The sequence below is a fragment of the Ceratotherium simum genome, chromosome 2 (genome assembly GCF_057802395.1).
Source record: "Ceratotherium simum simum isolate JZ-2026a chromosome 2, ASM5780239v1, whole genome shotgun sequence".
Taxonomy (NCBI): domain Eukaryota; kingdom Metazoa; phylum Chordata; class Mammalia; order Perissodactyla; family Rhinocerotidae; genus Ceratotherium; species Ceratotherium simum.
The window spans coordinates 94,735,127-94,752,319 of record NC_141901.1 but is presented as its reverse complement, the minus strand read 5'-3'; the positions used below and the strand labels follow the sequence as shown (position 1 = coordinate 94,752,319).

At 41.5% G+C, this 17,193-nt stretch overlaps 1 protein-coding gene across 2 annotated transcripts in view; it reads left to right on the top strand.

Moving 5' to 3' along the window:
* Positions 1-13,005, top strand: part of PDE4B (phosphodiesterase 4B) — a 396,712-nt gene extending 383,707 nt beyond the window's left edge. For both annotated transcript variants that reach the window (XM_087449321.1, XM_014788252.2), the window contains 8 exons: positions 571-749; positions 1,943-2,041; positions 2,185-2,349; positions 4,192-4,291; positions 6,269-6,423; positions 6,539-6,661; positions 7,376-7,558; positions 10,751-13,005. In XM_087449321.1, the coding sequence (XP_087305447.1) occupies positions 571-749; positions 1,943-2,041; positions 2,185-2,349; positions 4,192-4,291; positions 6,269-6,423; positions 6,539-6,661; positions 7,376-7,558; positions 10,751-11,116 (1,370 nt within the window). In that variant the 3' untranslated portion in view covers positions 11,117-13,005. The remainder of the gene's footprint in view (positions 1-570; positions 750-1,942; positions 2,042-2,184; positions 2,350-4,191; positions 4,292-6,268; positions 6,424-6,538; positions 6,662-7,375; positions 7,559-10,750) is intronic.
* Positions 13,006-17,193: the final 4,188 nt, after the last annotated feature.

Here is a 17,193-nt window from a genome sequence, read left to right as displayed (position 1 = left end):
TGGGGAGAACATGTGACTCCGCCATCATCTGCAAGAGTGGAAAGCAAATGGTCTGGATCCCAGCGTGCCATCTGGAAACATGTCATTCTCAAATGGAGAAGTTGTCTTTGTACTAATTTCCACTGTAACAAGCAGAGATCAGTGTAGGAACTTTTGGAAACTGCGTTAACTCTTTCAGCCACCGGATATCGTTTAATTCAATGAAGTAGCTATTAAGCAATTTAATCAATTATTGCCAAATATTGACGCCCCACCTTGAAAATGCATAAGGGTAATTCTCCTAAATTACACTGCAAACAAAAGATCTGCGATTAGGTCCCACCTCTGCCACTTCTTGGACAACTTATTTAGCTCCTCTGGGCCCCAGTTTGCTTAGCAATAAAACGGAGCAAAAAATTCTCATACTTTCCCCATCTACCTCATAGGATTGTCCTGGAGATCAAGTGAGATAACGCGTGACAGTCCTTTATAAGATGCAGAATCCCTTACAGATCGTTAGAGGTCCTTTTGGATATTGCAGTGTGTTCTCTTTGGCACACATGGGCTGAAAAACATATCCCTTTGTTGCAGACAAGCAGAATGACGTGGAGATTCCATCTCCCACCCAGAAAGACAGAGAGAAAAAGAAAAAGCAACAGCTCATGACACAGATAAGCGGAGTGAAAAAACTGATGCATAGTTCAAGCTTAAACAATACAAGCATCTCACGCTTTGGAGTCAACACGGAAAACGAAGATCATCTGGCCAAGGTATGTATGAGCTGGGGGCTGTGCATGTAGCTCTCTGCTTTATAGCTGGCAGATGCCCAAAACTGCCTACTAGGAAATAGTAGTGATGGCTTCTGCTTTATTATTGAATTGTACAAGGAGGAGGCTGATGCGGTCTCTTTGTCCATTGCACCTAAAGATTTTTTCTATACCAAAGGACCATTTTTTGTCTTGAGTTGGGAGAATCCAAGGAGAGGCCAGTAGGCAGGACTGAATAATCCCAGAGGATAGTTCAGGGACTGTATGCTAAGGACCCGTGGGAAAATCTGCCCTGATTGGCAGAGCTAGAGAAGAAATGAGAGAAATTGACAGCACTGACTCCTGAGCCCAAACCTCAGTAGTGGAAGAAGGCACAGAAATAATTCATACATCCTCTAGGATACTGTGCAAGGTGCCTGCTGAGGTCTTCTCAGCCTCGTGAGAGTATGAAATGAACTTGTTGTAAGCAAATGAACATTAGGTGAGGACTTCTGAACTTTAGGTGTCATTAGAGTAAGGTTGATTACATGGTGGGCCAAGCCTCTGGGGAGAGCCTGGATCCCTTACTCTGTGCAATAATTAAGATTGGAATAAAGTGCTCCTTCAATCAGATAATCTTGGAATAATCCCACAACACAGGACTGAATGATGTTTTGTGCGGTCCAGGAGCTCTAGGATATAATATGGGACTGGCATTCTTCATGACCTTTTACATTAAATTGGAGTTTGACTTATGCACATTCTAGCAGCTGAGTCTTCCTGACCTAGCATTCAGTGATAATAGCCAAAGGACGGAGGAGTCTTCCTGAGATTGTTTTCTAGCTGTTACCAGTGAGCCAGTGAGCAGTGACGGAAATAGACAGATATGGAACCAGAGTGATCTCTAATCACTTGCAGCTACCTCTGAAAGCAACATTGGTTGAGGACTGATGTATGACAAATATAGGTCAGCAACTACACTTATAAATAGACAAGACACACACTCTCCCTTTTCTGAAAAAATATACAGAAACTTGGATCTAGCATGAAGAGGACACTCAACCTCCTAGGCGATTCCATTTTCAGATTTTCATGCAACTAAAACACTCTAAATAAATACTCTAAAGACTTAGCCACCATTGTCATAAAAATAAATAAAAATAAGGCATGCTAACAAAACTGTCCTCATTCCTAAATTCCTCCAATTTTGATTACAGGAGCTAGAAGACCTGAACAAATGGGGCCTTAACATCTTCAATGTGGCTGGATATTCACACAATAGACCGCTAACATGCATCATGTATGCCATATTCCAGGTGAGTAAACAGTAGTGAATGATGATTATCCAATTGGGTGGCTCTTTATGACTTTTTTTCCATCCTAGTTTACTTTTCTGATTTGGCTTTTCTTCATTTTTGGACATCCACTTATTTATTTTCTAATTCATTTTACTACATAGGAAAGAGACCTCCTAAAGACATTCAAAATCTCATCTGACACATTTGTAACCTACATGATGACTTTAGAAGACCATTACCATTCTGATGTGGCATATCATAACAGCCTACACGCTGCTGATGTAGCCCAGTCAACCCATGTTCTTCTTTCTACGCCAGCATTAGATGTGAGTAGTTATGATCTGCTATGCATACCTGCTCATCCTCTTTAAAAAGTGCCATACAAAATTAATGTATTTACAGAAATAGTACAATTAGATGATTGTACATACTTGAACAGGTTCTTTATTATGTATAGCATCTATCAATTGTGTTATTAATAGAAATGGAGGACATTTCTACTTTGCTTTCTATTATCAGAATAACCTTCCTTTTACATCTCTTACAATTGAAAAATTATTTAATTATCAAGCAATTAACAGGGTGCTTTATTTTTCATTGTGTCTCTACTATCTAATAAGTGTCCACTTGAGCATCTTGTATATAGTATGTGCATATACTGATCTGAACTGCCCTCACCATCCCAGGTACTGTGAGGGATAGCACAGAAATATAATATAAAATGTTCTATATAGTTCCTGTTAGGAATAAGCAAGCATCCATAGACTTATTTTTCTAAGAGTTCATAAAACTGTTTCTATGGGTTGAAGGAAAAGCAACTGAGAATCTAGAACTTAGGAATTAATAATGTGAAGCAAAGAGGGACAGTGTTCCATCTTGCATCTAGAAGGTGGCTATGACTGCTTCTGGCACAGATTAATGTGTCTGTATATACCAATATAAGCAGCCAATGTGCCTAGCAGGCCATGCTCTTCTTTGACAGACAGCACTGATGTTCAGGTACTTCCAAAATGTGCAGGCTCCCTGCAGGAAAGGATTGGCCAAGCCTGATCTAGACACACCTTTGCAGGTTCAGTTTGGAAAGTGAAGAGTCAACTGACTACAGCTCTATTGCTTGGGTTCCCTATTTTCTGAGAAATGAAATCCAAGGAGACTTGGGAAAGTGCAATGAAACTAAGGCTGTTTTATTCCCCTGAAGGGAGGAAACAGGATTATTTTTATGTTCTGTATCAGTATCATAGAGTGGGCCAATACTGTTTATCAACTATCCGCTGTTGTTACCTACTGTGTGGCCGGAAATTGACCATGAGTGCCACAGATAGATGTTTCGAGAAGGCAAAGTTCAATGTATCCTTGAGTAATTAGGTTGGTCTTCATGGGAGAGGTGGAAACTGAGCTGGCGTTTGAAGGATCAGAAGATTTAAGTAATCACAGAGGCTGAGCAAAGACCTTTCAGCCAGAGAAAGAAATTTTAGCCAGAAGGAATATATACCTAAATAAATACTAGGTTTAAATCACTGTGTTCAAGTGAGGGCGGGGGGTGGGGTCCTCATGACACGGCATGAAGGAGTTGAGCCGTGGGGCATTAGGTTTCACTTCTTAGAAATGTTCTCAAATCTTGCCCATAGTAAACATTTAGTGGATAGGTGTTGAAGGAATGAATATGTGATAGCTTCTGACCACACTACAAACTTAGCTTTGGGAAATAATTTATTGCCAGTCTTAGAAATCTGGAATTGGGCCTTTGTTCTCTAAGTTACTCAGTCTAAAAACCTGTGAAGGTTGTTATATCTCAGAGCAGCATCAGTCTGACTTGTTTCTTTGACTTGTATGTGCTTGTGTCATGTAACAGCATCCTGCCATACCACTTATCCAAGAAACAAACATCAGTCACCATCTGATCACTTACCATGAGCATTGTGCCTTTCTGAGCCTCAGCCTGCAGGCTTGATGTGGGCGTGGGCTCTGGCCATTATCCCTTTCACACAAGACACCTTATGATGATGGACAGAATCTACATTTAATTAAATTAGTATGTTGAGACATTATATAAATCAACAAACAATCTTTCTCCCAACAAGAATGAAATGGGATACTTTAATATGAAACTGAATAAACAGGACAGACAAACGGGACAAGGCGTTAAATGTGCTCATTCTACTCTGCAGGCCGTCTTCACAGATTTGGAAATCCTGGCCGCCATTTTTGCAGCTGCTATCCATGACGTTGATCATCCTGGAGTCTCCAATCAATTTCTCATCAACACAAGTGAGTTCACCACCAGAACAGTCGTTCGAGATAATTGTATGATTCATTGCTTTTTTTCCTCCTAATGTTTTCATTATGGATAATAAATAGGGTAATAATGAGGTAATCCTTTCATTCCACTCAAACTGGTCAGACCTTTCCTGGATACTGTGTCCAGTCTGGCAACATAATCTTTGAGCTGCATGGAGAACTTGGGAAGGGTCAGAGGGGAGCCATAAAAAGTGCTCAATGTTTGGAAAACACGATATGTGAGGAAAGAGTAACAGATGTGGAATTATCCAGTAAGGACAAAGAAAGGCTTGGGAATAATGTGATAATGATTTTCAGTATTATACAGGGCTCTCACACAGAGCATGATGACCCACTAGAGTCTCTCTTTACTGAGGAAGCAGGACCAAATGTTGGATCTGAGCCTGGGAACCTCCATATAGAAATAAGACTCAAAAAAAAAGCGCTGGAATAGGTTTCCACAATTCAGGAGGAAGGGTCGTTAAAAGTCCCACATGCTGTCTTCCAACTGTGTGAGTTTGATTATGAATTGGTCTGTAGTAGGGAAGATGACCTCACCGGCCTTCAGGGCTGATCCAGCCTTAGGATCCCAAGCCATGCTTAAACATTTTGTCATGCTCAAAATGCTTAATATCCATGCTAAGGAAAATCCATGAATTCTCTCAGTTAATGCACTATTTCTAAATACTGAAAATCTAAGTACTTTTTCTTCTGAGAATATTAGTTATCCTGTTGTGGTCATGACTAACATCAAGTGCAGACAGTTTTATAGAAATATTTGAGCTACTTGATGTAAAAGAGTCCTTGTCATACTTTATCATCAGAATATCTGAGTGATCTAGATGTGGAGGACATGGTTTCTTTACATTGTTCTTCTATTGAAAGAACATACACTTTGGGCAACCACTTGTCCTCATGAGTTATATCAGCTGGCATAGCGTGGTGTCGTGAGTCAATCCATATATAGGCCAGTTAGCTTCACACTGGAAATGGTCTTTCTGCTACAGCCACCTACCACATAGAAAGCCAGCTTGCAGATCTGTGCCCTTGATTGCAGGGTGAACAGGGCAAGAATGCTGAAATGACTTCATATATCCCTCCTGAGGGATTTGCTGAGGGTGTAAGTCAAAGCACACAGTTAAAGCAATAGTATGTGAGTAACAGCACCTGCAATTAGTAATGTATTGCCATCACTTCACCATTATTCTTGATGAAGAGAAAAGGGGGCTTCATGTGTTTGATGACCATATTCTTGACAGACCAGGGCTCTACCTAATAAAAGATATCTGTGATTCTTCTGTGTAAAAGGCAGGCTGGAAGCTGTAGTTTAGGTTCAGATATTGCAGTTTCTGGGGTATTGGGCCATATGGGCAGAAAATTTGACATCAAGATTATTCTAAAAAATTATTAATGTTTTGTTACCATATTTATAGAAAGCTCCAAAAACCTACATTATTTGGATAAAATGAAATTTTACACTCACACCATTATCTTCTTTGAAAATCCAAAACTCACAATTGACAGAGATGGGGAGCATATAAAAAAGTGAAATAGTTTGAAAATCTTAATACATTTGATGAAGTTTAGTGGCATTGTCAGTTTATTCCAAAGCACAAAATATGTGAAGACATAAAGAAAATTAAAAACTGAGATAAAAATAGGATTTAACTGCTTGAGAATGCCCTTACCTAATGTCAAATTCTTCATCTGAAATGAAGGAGAAAAATGATTTCAAAATATCGTGAATTTTAATCAAAGAGAAAGTTTATGAACTAATATCTACCAGAAGCATTTTTTGCTTAGAAACTGACAATTTCTCGAGGAAGATTCTTTCTCTCGGGGGAAATGACATGTGGATCTGGTTCTTGAAATCATTTGGAGAGAACTGGATCTGATTTTACGTTGAAGTAATGCCCACGTTTGAACTGTACCCCTTTTCGTTAAGTCTTTATTTTTTCTTGTTGTTAGATTCAGAGCTTGCCTTGATGTATAACGATGAGTCTGTGCTGGAGAACCATCACCTGGCCGTGGGTTTCAAGCTGCTGCAGGAAGAGCACTGTGACATCTTCCAGAACCTCACCAAGAAGCAGCGCCAGACACTCAGGAAAATGGTCATCGACATGGTGAGACTTCAGCCTCTCTACGAGCCTCACTTACTTTTCCCTTTGCAGGAGGAGAAACTCCGCTCTGTCTGATAAGCTGAGTTTGTTGAGAGTTTTCGTTTTCTTTTTACCCCAGGTGTTAGCAACTGATATGTCCAAACATATGAGCCTGCTGGCAGACCTGAAGACAATGGTGGAAACAAAGAAAGTTACAAGTTCAGGTGTCCTTCTCCTGGACAACTATACGGATCGTATCCAGGTATTTCATGAAAGCCTTTGATTTAACACAAAGCCAAACCAAATGAAACCAAACAATAATTTAAAAATGAAAATAAACGAGTTCATTTAGTTGCACGTCCTAGTTTACTACTACAGCTTTGGGCTTATTTTAAGAACAAACTAATGAAAATGGACATTCAAGTCTATCCTCTAATTTATGAGAAAAAACATAACCCTATTTATTGACTTGCTTAGTTCTAAAAATAAATGGCAAAATCTTTTTGTAATAGGGCATACGTGACTGCTGGTCTCAGCTCATGTTTGGATATAAATCCCATTGACTTGAAGTTTGTTAGGTCTGTTTTGCTTATACAAATTGCCATCAGCTGGTCTCCTCTTTCCACAAGTGGAAAATATGAAAACATCTCCTTTGAGTAATTCTTTGCATTTTTTCCAAACTGAGGAAAGGAAACAATGGCAGCATCTGACCTCCAATGTCCCTTCCAGTTTTTAAATTCAATGACTGTCAGTCTGAGAAGACACACATTTTCCCTTTTGGGACTCTTATAATGGTATATAAACCAACTCTGGCCAGCACCGTTGTAACACTGCTTTTTTGGTGCACACATACTAATTAAAATGCAACTGAAATGTTCTTGAGTTTGGTACCAAGTGTAATAGTACAAGAGGGATAAGATGTTCTGGTAGTGTTTACAACTAATTTTATGGGATTTCCAAAATTTGATGATTTCAGGTTCTTCGCAACATGGTACACTGTGCAGACCTGAGCAACCCCACCAAGTCCTTGGAATTGTATCGGCAATGGACAGACCGCATCATGGAGGAATTTTTCCAGCAGGGAGACAAAGAGCGGGAGAGGGGAATGGAGATTAGCCCAATGTGTGATAAGCACACGGCTTCTGTGGAAAAATCCCAGGTATCTAACATAAGGTTTTCAAAGTTTCCGTGAGCTCTGCTGATTGTAGAACTGGAGAGTTCTATCAAGTTCCTTTCTTTTAACACAATTTGTATATAACATTATAAGGAAGCAACTGCCCATTTAGTTCTATTATACTCATGACCCATTTGCCTTCTCCATTACATTCACTTTCACAGCGTGAGGATAAAGCAGTCATCAGACACCCATCAAAGTTTGGACTGTGTGTCCTCAAGCAGTTTAGATAGTTGTCTATAACCTTAGCAAATCCAACTGACTGAACTGAATGCTGCTGTCTCTTCCATCTCATCCGCCCAGATTTCTCCCAGCTGGGTCTTTATCCAGAAACCCTTCATCCTTGTTTCTTGTACCCCGTTTTTGCTGTCTGTCTGTAATCAAGTACACTGCCACCATCACCAGCAGTAGTGAGTCTCATTTCCACACATCTCTTCTACCTCACAGTCAAAGCCCTGTCCTGTGTCTCCTTCCGAGATTGTGTCTACACCTCTGAGAACATGCTGACATCTTCTGGTTGTATCCAAGCCTATAAATTCCCTGTGTGCTGAGGACTGGGGACAATACACTGGAGGCAGGGCGATGCCATAGTGCTCCAGATGCCTCTAGCTGCAGAGTATGTAGTGCTTATAAGTGTCAAAATCCCTACAAAGGCTTCAGGGCCTGAGGAAATGTTATTTTTTTAGGACAGCAAATGGCCTGAGCCAGGTGGTCGTGATTGAGATTGGGTCTATGGGCTGTCCAAGGTCTTGATCACAGAAGCATTTGGAGTGTTTTTTTGTTAGTGTTTATCCTCTTTCCCTGCTACTGCCAATTTACACACACTGTACTATCAATGTAGAGTACTTTTGCAATTATTATTTTGTGGCTTCTTAAAGAAACTCAATTAAATGAGTTTAAAATCTGTGAGAGTGCTTCAAAAGTCCAATACGCTATAAAAATGCATGATAATATTAAGTTAGGGCCAATTTAAATACTCTAAAGACTTAGAACAAAATATAAATAAGTGCCTACATACATAAATAAATAAATAGGAATAATGCCCTTTTATTAACAATAGTGATATTTTATGTTTATATGGTGTTCTGTGTGGTTTTCCAGACATTTTCCCATCTATTATCCTATTTGAATCTCTAAGCAGCCTTGTGAGATAGACACAGCAGGTATTTCCCTAGTGCATCAGGTGAAGAAGCTGTTCTCTTGGTCCAGTTCACCAGCTCCTTAGTGACCCAGCTGCCTTCTGCCCAAAGCTCTTCACTCTCCATCACTGTGGGCAGGTGCCATGACATCATGGTCCCACAGGTGGGCTCTGGTGACTGAGTAGTCTGGCAATAAAGCCCTTGACTGGGTGCACTTAGGATTGTAGAGCTCTCTCAACCCAGGACCTAGGAAATAAGCAACTAGAGGCCACTTTCCAAAAAGTGCTGAGCGCTTAGCGGAAGCAAAACAAATGAAGAAAGGATATGACTGCACTGTGTTCAGCTGATTCAATTTTCTCCATTGCCTTGAACTTGTTTTTTCAGGTCCCTGGAAAACACCTTGAAAATAGCCTCTAAAATCCATTAAACACACATAAAGAAGTAAAAGGGAGGAAAAAAGAGTGGGTGGAAGCAAGAGAAATAACTGAATCATCCACAGTCAAGTTCTTGTAACCAATGCAGATAGAGATGCCCGGACTTTAGTGTGAATTCTGTTTGTTAAGGCTAGGGAAGCACCAGAAAGAAGAAGATAGATGATAGATAGACAGATAGCTAGAAGAAGATAGATGATAGATAGACAGATAGCTAGAAGAAGATAGATGATAGACAGACAGATAGCTAGCTAGCTAGCTAGCTAACATAGATGATAGATTAGTTGATAGATAGATGATAAATAGATGATGGATTAGATAGATAGATGCTGGATGAATAGACGATAAATAGATGATAGGTAGGTAGGTAGATAGATAATAGGCGATGGATAGATAGGTAGGTAGGTAGATAGATAGGTAGATAGATATATAGATAGGTATAGAAGGATATAAAAGAGTCACATGTGACTAAGTTTCTTTGATATGGTACAACTTTGATATATTAAATGACTGTCCAAAACCCAGAATGTTAATACGGAAAAGTTTCCAGCAGTGTGGGAAGATAGGTATAGAATGTCCCGTGGGTGCATGTAAGTTGCGCTTGTTCATCTCCCCCTGCATCCTGACCCCACAGCTCCCCAGCTCCCCAGACCATGGCGGGGGAATTCCACTCCCTCATTCACTGGTGCCTATTCTTTCTCTCGACCTGCCCCACCCCCAGTGTTTCCTGTTTGTCTGACAATGGAGAGGTCAGCATAAGTCCACAGAGCCGACTCATGCAGTATGCATAGCCCCTGTGCAAACGGTAACAGAGCCATGAGCCTCATATTTATTCACAGGAACACTAGCAAAGGAACTGCTTAATTGTTTTTATTTTCCCTTCTTTCTCCTGATGGAAATGACTGTGTGCCCTATGAATCTAAAACAATTGCAGACGTGTCCACAGAGGGGATATTTATTTGTTTAGGGGCTTCGAGTATTTTCAGATGTTTTACAAACTCATCTACAAACTAAAAGCATTCCACAGAACTTGAGAAATCTCAGAGTAGTCGGGGGCCGGCTCCCTTTCATTTTGAAACAGCAGCATACTTTAAAGTTATCAGGGAAAGAATGTTGAGTCAGAACTCTTTAGACCTGGGGCTTCCTTCTTCAGAGAATGACTCACAGAATCCAAGTAGTGACAAAGTCATTCCCAGCCCGGGTTACATCCAGACTTCTTATCTGGCACACGTAAAAGGAAAAGTAGTCAGTTACAGTGAGACGAACACAGGCTTTGGAATCAGACAGAGCTGGGACTGAGTCCCAGCTCCACCACTAACTGGCTCTGGCTCTGTGACCTCTGACAACATATTTCATTTCAATGAGTCTTAGTTTCCTCCTTTGTAAATGGTGGATGACAATAATTCCTTTGTGGGATTAAGAGCAATAATTTACGTATTGCATCCAGTACAGGATGTACCATATAGTACGTGCTCAAAGAATGGAATCCATTATTATTGGTCTCCCTTGGCTTGTTGTTGCTCGCTCTTTGCACGGAAACCAGGATGGCTTGTTTGGTTTTCAAGAGCCCCTCACAATAACGGATGTGTTCCCTTCTTTTTCTGCAGGTTGGTTTCATTGACTACATTGTCCACCCACTGTGGGAGACCTGGGCAGACCTGGTACAGCCTGATGCTCAGGACATTCTGGATACGCTAGAAGATAACAGGGACTGGTATCAGAGCATGATACCCCAGAGCCCCTCCCCACCGCTGGACGAGCAGAACAGAGACTGCCAGGGCCTGATGGAGAAGTTTCAGTTTGAACTGACCCTCGAAGAGGAGGATTCTGAAGGACCTGAGAAGGAGGGAGAGGGCCACAGCTATTTCAGCAGCACAAAGACACTTTGTGTGATCGATCCAGAAAACAGAGATTCACTGGGAGAGACTGATGTAGACATTGCGACAGAAGACAAGTCCCCGATCGACACCTAATCTCCCTCTCCATGTGGAGATGAACATTCCACCTTTCACAAGCATGCCAGCTGTATGGTAGGGCCAGCCCACCATGGGGGCCGAGGCCTGCACGGAACAAGGGCCACGTGGCCTTTCCAGTTACTTGAGTTTGGAGCCAGAGTGCAAGACAGTGAAGCAAAGCGCAGCTCAGGAAACTCCACGGTTGACTTGCCTTGCTTGCAAGCTTGGTGGAGAGCTGAAGCTTGATGTGGTACTGGAGGCCAAGTTCGGATGACGACTACACGGCTTGAAAACGGAAGACACGAAACCGAGAGGTTTTTCTGCACTAAGTTTTGGGACTCTGTCCCCCGTAGTGACTGAACTGACTGACTAATAACATCATTTATAAATCTGCTCACCTGTCCCCTTGTCTGCCAACCTGTGTGCCTTTTTTGTAAAACATTTTCACGTCTTTAAAATGCCTGTTGAATACCTAGAGTTTAGTATCAACTTCTATACAGATAAGCATTCAAAGTTGACATAAACTTTTTGACTCTTTCTGGAAAAAAAAAAAACAGGAAAGAACACGGTCTTCCTTCTTTCTTGGGCAATATCTTTCACTTTATTACAGAGACTTTTGCAAATAGAAAGGCTACACTTCTAACCACACTCCACTTCCTTCCCTCAGTGTCCCATCCAACTTGTTGCCTCTGTTTGCCTGCTCTGAACAGTATTTTTTTCTCCTCTAGAGTTTCACTTTTTCACTGTAAACAGAATAAAAAGTTGAACAAACTAAGGGGTAGGAAGGGGTAGTTGTGTTGTTCACAGTAACACTGTGTAAATTCCGCTTGATAAGGCAGCGTGCCCCGCTGTGTCCTGACCCCCATGTCACTCTCCCCCTCCTCTCTCTTTCTCTCACCCTGTGACGCTGTTGTCAATTTAACGCTGCCGTCTTTCTCTTGCCCTGCCTTCTGCGTTAACACCTCTGTTCTGTTTATAGCCGTGTATTTATTACATCGTGTATATAATGTAATGTTTTGTAAGTTATTAATTTATATGTCTAACATTGCCTACCAATGGTGGTGTTAAATTTGTGTAGAAAACTCTGCCTAAGAGTTGCGACTTTTCTTGTTTTGTATTGTGTATTATATAACCTGAACATCGCTTCGGAAAGACATGTGGCCCCCTCCCCAGTGAGGAGGACAGTGGGCTTTACTTCGGAGGGTCTGCCCTTTCCCCCATCTGAGTTGCGAAACCCCTTTATGAACCGGTTTTGGAAACAGGATTCTCACATTAGATACTAAATGGTTTATACTGAGCTTTTAGTTTTGTATAGTTTGATAGGGGAGGGGCAATGGGATGCAGTTTTTACCCACATTCTGTCCAAATCTGTATACGCGGGAGTTGGGTGATAACTGGGTTCTACTCTCGCTGTGGCTTCGGTTTAAAAAAACACTACATTGGCTCACAGGTGGTTCTTCTGAGTGTTCCCAAACTACTGATTTCAAAGAGAGTCTCCTGCCTGCCATTAAGCAGGAATGTAATGTTCCAATTAATTACAAAAGAAAACAATAAAACAATGTGAATTTCATAATAAAATGTGAACTGATGTAGTAAATTGTGCAAATGTGAAGCTTCTGATGACACTTGTTAGGCTTCTTACTGGCTTCAGTCTCAGTTTGTAAGATGTATTTCAGGCTTTCAGTTCAGCATTGTGACTCAGTAGTTAAAAAAAATGGCACAAATGTGCATGACCAATGGGTTTGTATGTCTGTGAACACTGCGTTATTTCAGGTGGACATTTTATTGTTTTCAAAAGTTTCTCACAATGTATGTTATAGTATTATTATTATTATATATTGTTGCTCAAATGCATTGTTCAGAGACTTTTATATGAGGTGAATAAACGAAAGCATGATTAGATTAGACTGTAGGCTTAATTATTTTGTGGTTAGTTCTGACGCATCAAAAGCAGATCTTTTTTTCTTGTCTCTCCTGCCATACCCCACAAAGAAAACCAACCACTTTGCCTGGCCAAACACAACTGAAGTTTCAGAATCTGTGTCCAAAAAGTCCCCTAGCTTGGAATGTCTCACATTTTCTTAGCCACTGTTCGCCCAGCTCAACGGTGCAGGGAAGGAGGTTGTGAAGGAAAACAAACAAAACCCCTTTAAGAATCCAAAGAGTTTAATCTTCTAGATAAATAAAGGGAATCTCCAACTTAGCTGGGTCCTCTAGAAAAGTGAATCATAGAATCACAGAACATTAGCTTAATGGAGTCAGATGGTCCCATCAATCTTTTGACACATAAGGAATTTGAGGTCCAAAGAGTCATCTTTTTTGTGTGTGTGTGAGGAAGATCAGCCCTGAGCTAACATCCATGCCAATCCTCCTCTTTTTTTTTTGCTGAGGAAGACCGGCCCTGAAAAAAGTCATCTTGAAGCACAATCCACAGAGTGCTGGTGGACACCCATGGTCTTCTCAATGATCCATGGAGTCTCCTGTTGATCACATGGTTATGCTTTTCTTTCTGGAAAGAACTATGTAAACATTGTAAGCAAAATGCTTAAATGCTTTGTTGAAATCTTACAGTCAGATTTTTAAAAAAATTTATCCTGAAAAAAATGTGTGCGTGTGTGTGCGCGCGTGTGTGTGTGTGTGTGTGTGTGTGTGTGTGTGTGTGTGGTAAGGAAGCTACAAATAAGAATCAGTGGATGGTCCATGATACCTTAACCGCAGGGAAGTGGTTTGTGAACCAGTAAGGAGGGGGTCTGCTTTAGAAGAACTCCACTCAACAAACCAAAATTGCTATATTTGTTTACAAAGACAGTTGAAGATGAGCCAACACTGCAGAACCAGCCTCCCTGCTGGTTGCAGAACTAGTGTTTGTAGCACTTCACCACCATCCCTGACTTCTGATTGCACCCCACTACCTCTGAGCTTTTACAGATTGAGTGAATTTCTTAGAATAGCCACAGGGGTGACTTTTATAATGTCTACAGCTATAAATATTTATAAATATTTGCAGATCTGTTTAGACAGAGAAGTGGTTCTTAACCCTTGCTGGAAAATGAGAATCACCTAGGGAATAAATAATTTTAAAAATATTGATGTTTGGGCCCCATCCTCACCCCAGATTTCTGTTTGAATTGGTCTTAAGTGGAGCCCTGGGTATCAGATTTTTAAAATACTCCCCAGGTAGTTCTAATGTGTAATCTGAGTGGAGAACCACTGTTCCAGAAGAGAGAAATGTGCTTGTAGCTAAGGCTTTTGTCTTAGTCTGTTCAGGCTGCTATAACAAAAGACCATAGACAGGGTAGCTTAAAAACAACAGAAATTTCTTTCTCACAGTTCTGGAGGCTGAAAGTCCAAGATGAAGGCACCAGCACAGTCACATTCTGGTGAGAGCCCACTTCCTAGTTCATAACTGGGGCCTTCTCACTGTGTCCTCACATGGTGGAAGGGGCTGGAGAACTCTCTGGACCCTCTTTTATAAGGCACTGATCCCATTCATGAGGGCTCCACTCTTATGACTTAAGCACCTCTCACAGACCCCCACCTCCTAATACCATCATTTGTAGGGGTTAGGATATCAACATATGAATTTGGGGGGGACGCAAATATCATAGCAGCTTTCTTTTATGCCAACTATCTACAGATATTGTGTACCCACCACAGCCAAGCACTGGTTCAGGTACAGAGATGAGAGCAGGGATCAGAGGTGAGTAAGACAGAGTGTGCATTCCAAGAGCTTGCAATCTGCTGTTGTTGCCTTCCAGAATACAAAATCCTAGTTATGTTCTCAGGAAAACCACAGTGAAGATCAACTTGAAAGTTAATAGTCTGGTTCCATAGGCCTTAAGTATAACCATCCTCCTACCTGTGGTGTCATGTCAGTGCTCCTGACTGTCGGGAGCTACTGCAGAAACAGAAATTACTACAGCATCCTTGCCAAGGCTAAGAGTGATAGCTTGGTACTTAACAAAATACGTGGGAGCCTACGGCTGTTTTATAGATTCAGGAACTGTCAGCGTTGGAAAGAAGTACACACACACATGCACACACAGGATGGCCTTTCCCAGGCCTATTCCCACAGGTTTATTTTGATATAAATAAGTTGGAGGTCATGGCAAATTCTCGGTCCACCGAAAGAAGCCTAATGGAGTCCAAGTGAAAGACGGTGGTTTATTGTGTGTATTCTGGAGCCACATGGCCTAGGTTCAAATCCTAACTCTTCCATTTACTAATTGTACATCCTTAGAGAAGTCACCTACTTTCTGGGCTTCAGTAAAATGGGGATTATAAATCTGTCAAGTGGGTATAATAAACACAGGCCTTTTCCCCACCATTTCATTGCTACTGCTCTGAGCCCCATGTCTAAATTAGTGATCAAATCGATGATCATATGACCCTTAAAACCTGTGAACCAAGATGGGGCAGGATGGCTGGAAAATTCCATTCATAAACCCATACTCTGTGCATCCTGTACCCCTTACCAAGAATTGTCCAACCTGGTTATCTCCCACATCCCTCAAGACTCAGATCAGGTGCCCTTCTACAGGAAGATTCCCTGACCCCCAAGGTTGGGATAAGGACTCTTTCCTGAGCTCCCAGAATATCCTGTGCTTTGCCACTAATTAGCTGTGTGACCTTGAGCAAGTCACTGAACTCCCCTGTGCCTCAGTTTTATCATCTGTAAAATGGAGATAATTATAATAATACTTAGTTTACAGAGGATTATGTGAGAATTACATGATGTGTATAAAGTTCTAAGAAATATTACAATTATTAACACCTAACACTATATGTTTAAGTTAGGTTTTTATCTTTTCCTAAAGACTATAACTCATTGAAGTCAGAAGCTGGATCTTATTCCCTGTCGAATTTCCAGTGCTCAATCCAATATCTGGAACAAATATACATTTGTCAAACTGAACCGAACCAGGTGGTTTTGCGCAAAGGTAAAATGCAACCCCATGCCCAAGGCTTTCCAGACAAAAAAAGGTGTTGGTCTCTGAGCCCTGGAACAATAAAGCCAAATAATTTTAGAACCAAAGATTCCTCTGAGATCTTTCCTTTATAAATCAAGACACTGAGGCCCAGAGATGGCCAGTGACCCGCCTGGTATCACACAGTGTGTTAGTGTCCTAGGGCTGCTGTAAACAAGTACCACAAACCGGGCAGCATAAACAACAGAAAATATTTCCTCACAGTTCTGGAGGCTAGAAGTCCAAGGTCATGGCGGTGTCAGGGTCAGTTCTTTCCGAGGGCCATGACGGAGAATCTACTCACGCCTCTCCCCTAGCTTCTGGTGATTTGCTGGCAATCTTTGGCATTCTTGGCTTGTCGATGCAGCACCCTGATCTCTGCCTTCACGTTCATGTGGTGTTCTCTCTGTGTGAGTGCTTGTGTCCAAATGTCCCCTTTTGATGAGGACAACAATCGCATTGTGTTGAGGGCCCATCCTACTCCAATACGACTTCATTTTAACTAATTACATCCACAACGACCCTATTTCTAAATAAAGTCACATTCTGAGGTGCCAGGGGTTAGGACTTCAACATATAAATTTGATGGGGGAGACACAATTCAACCCATAACACAGTTACTCATCAGAAGTTTTCCTGATTCCCAACACAGGGCTCCTTCTGCAACATCAGGGAGTTTGGGGGCCTTAGACACCCATTCAACTTCTCTGCACCTCAAACTCTTCTCTAAAATCAGAGGAATGGACCGAATGTTTGAACAGGTACAATCCAGTTATAAAAAGTCTGATGCTCTATACCAAAGCATTTTTGTTTTCTTAAGGTGTTTCTGGGTTCTTCAAACATAGAATTACTTCCGTGGTGTAGCGAGGTACCACACAGAGTGGGCAGGGAGAAGAGGCACAGGTCCTCAGGGGACTAGGACACACATAGCCCAGGGGTTAAGAGCTTAGGATCTGAAGGGCAACAGACCCCAGTTCAAATCCCTGCTCCTCCACTCCCTAGCTGTGTAACCCGGGCAAAACTGAGCCTCCTTAAGCTACAGTTCCCTCCTCACCAAGATGAGGAAATAATAGCGACTGAGCATCTAAAGTGCGTATCAGCCATTGTAACACAGAGGTCAGCTAAGGC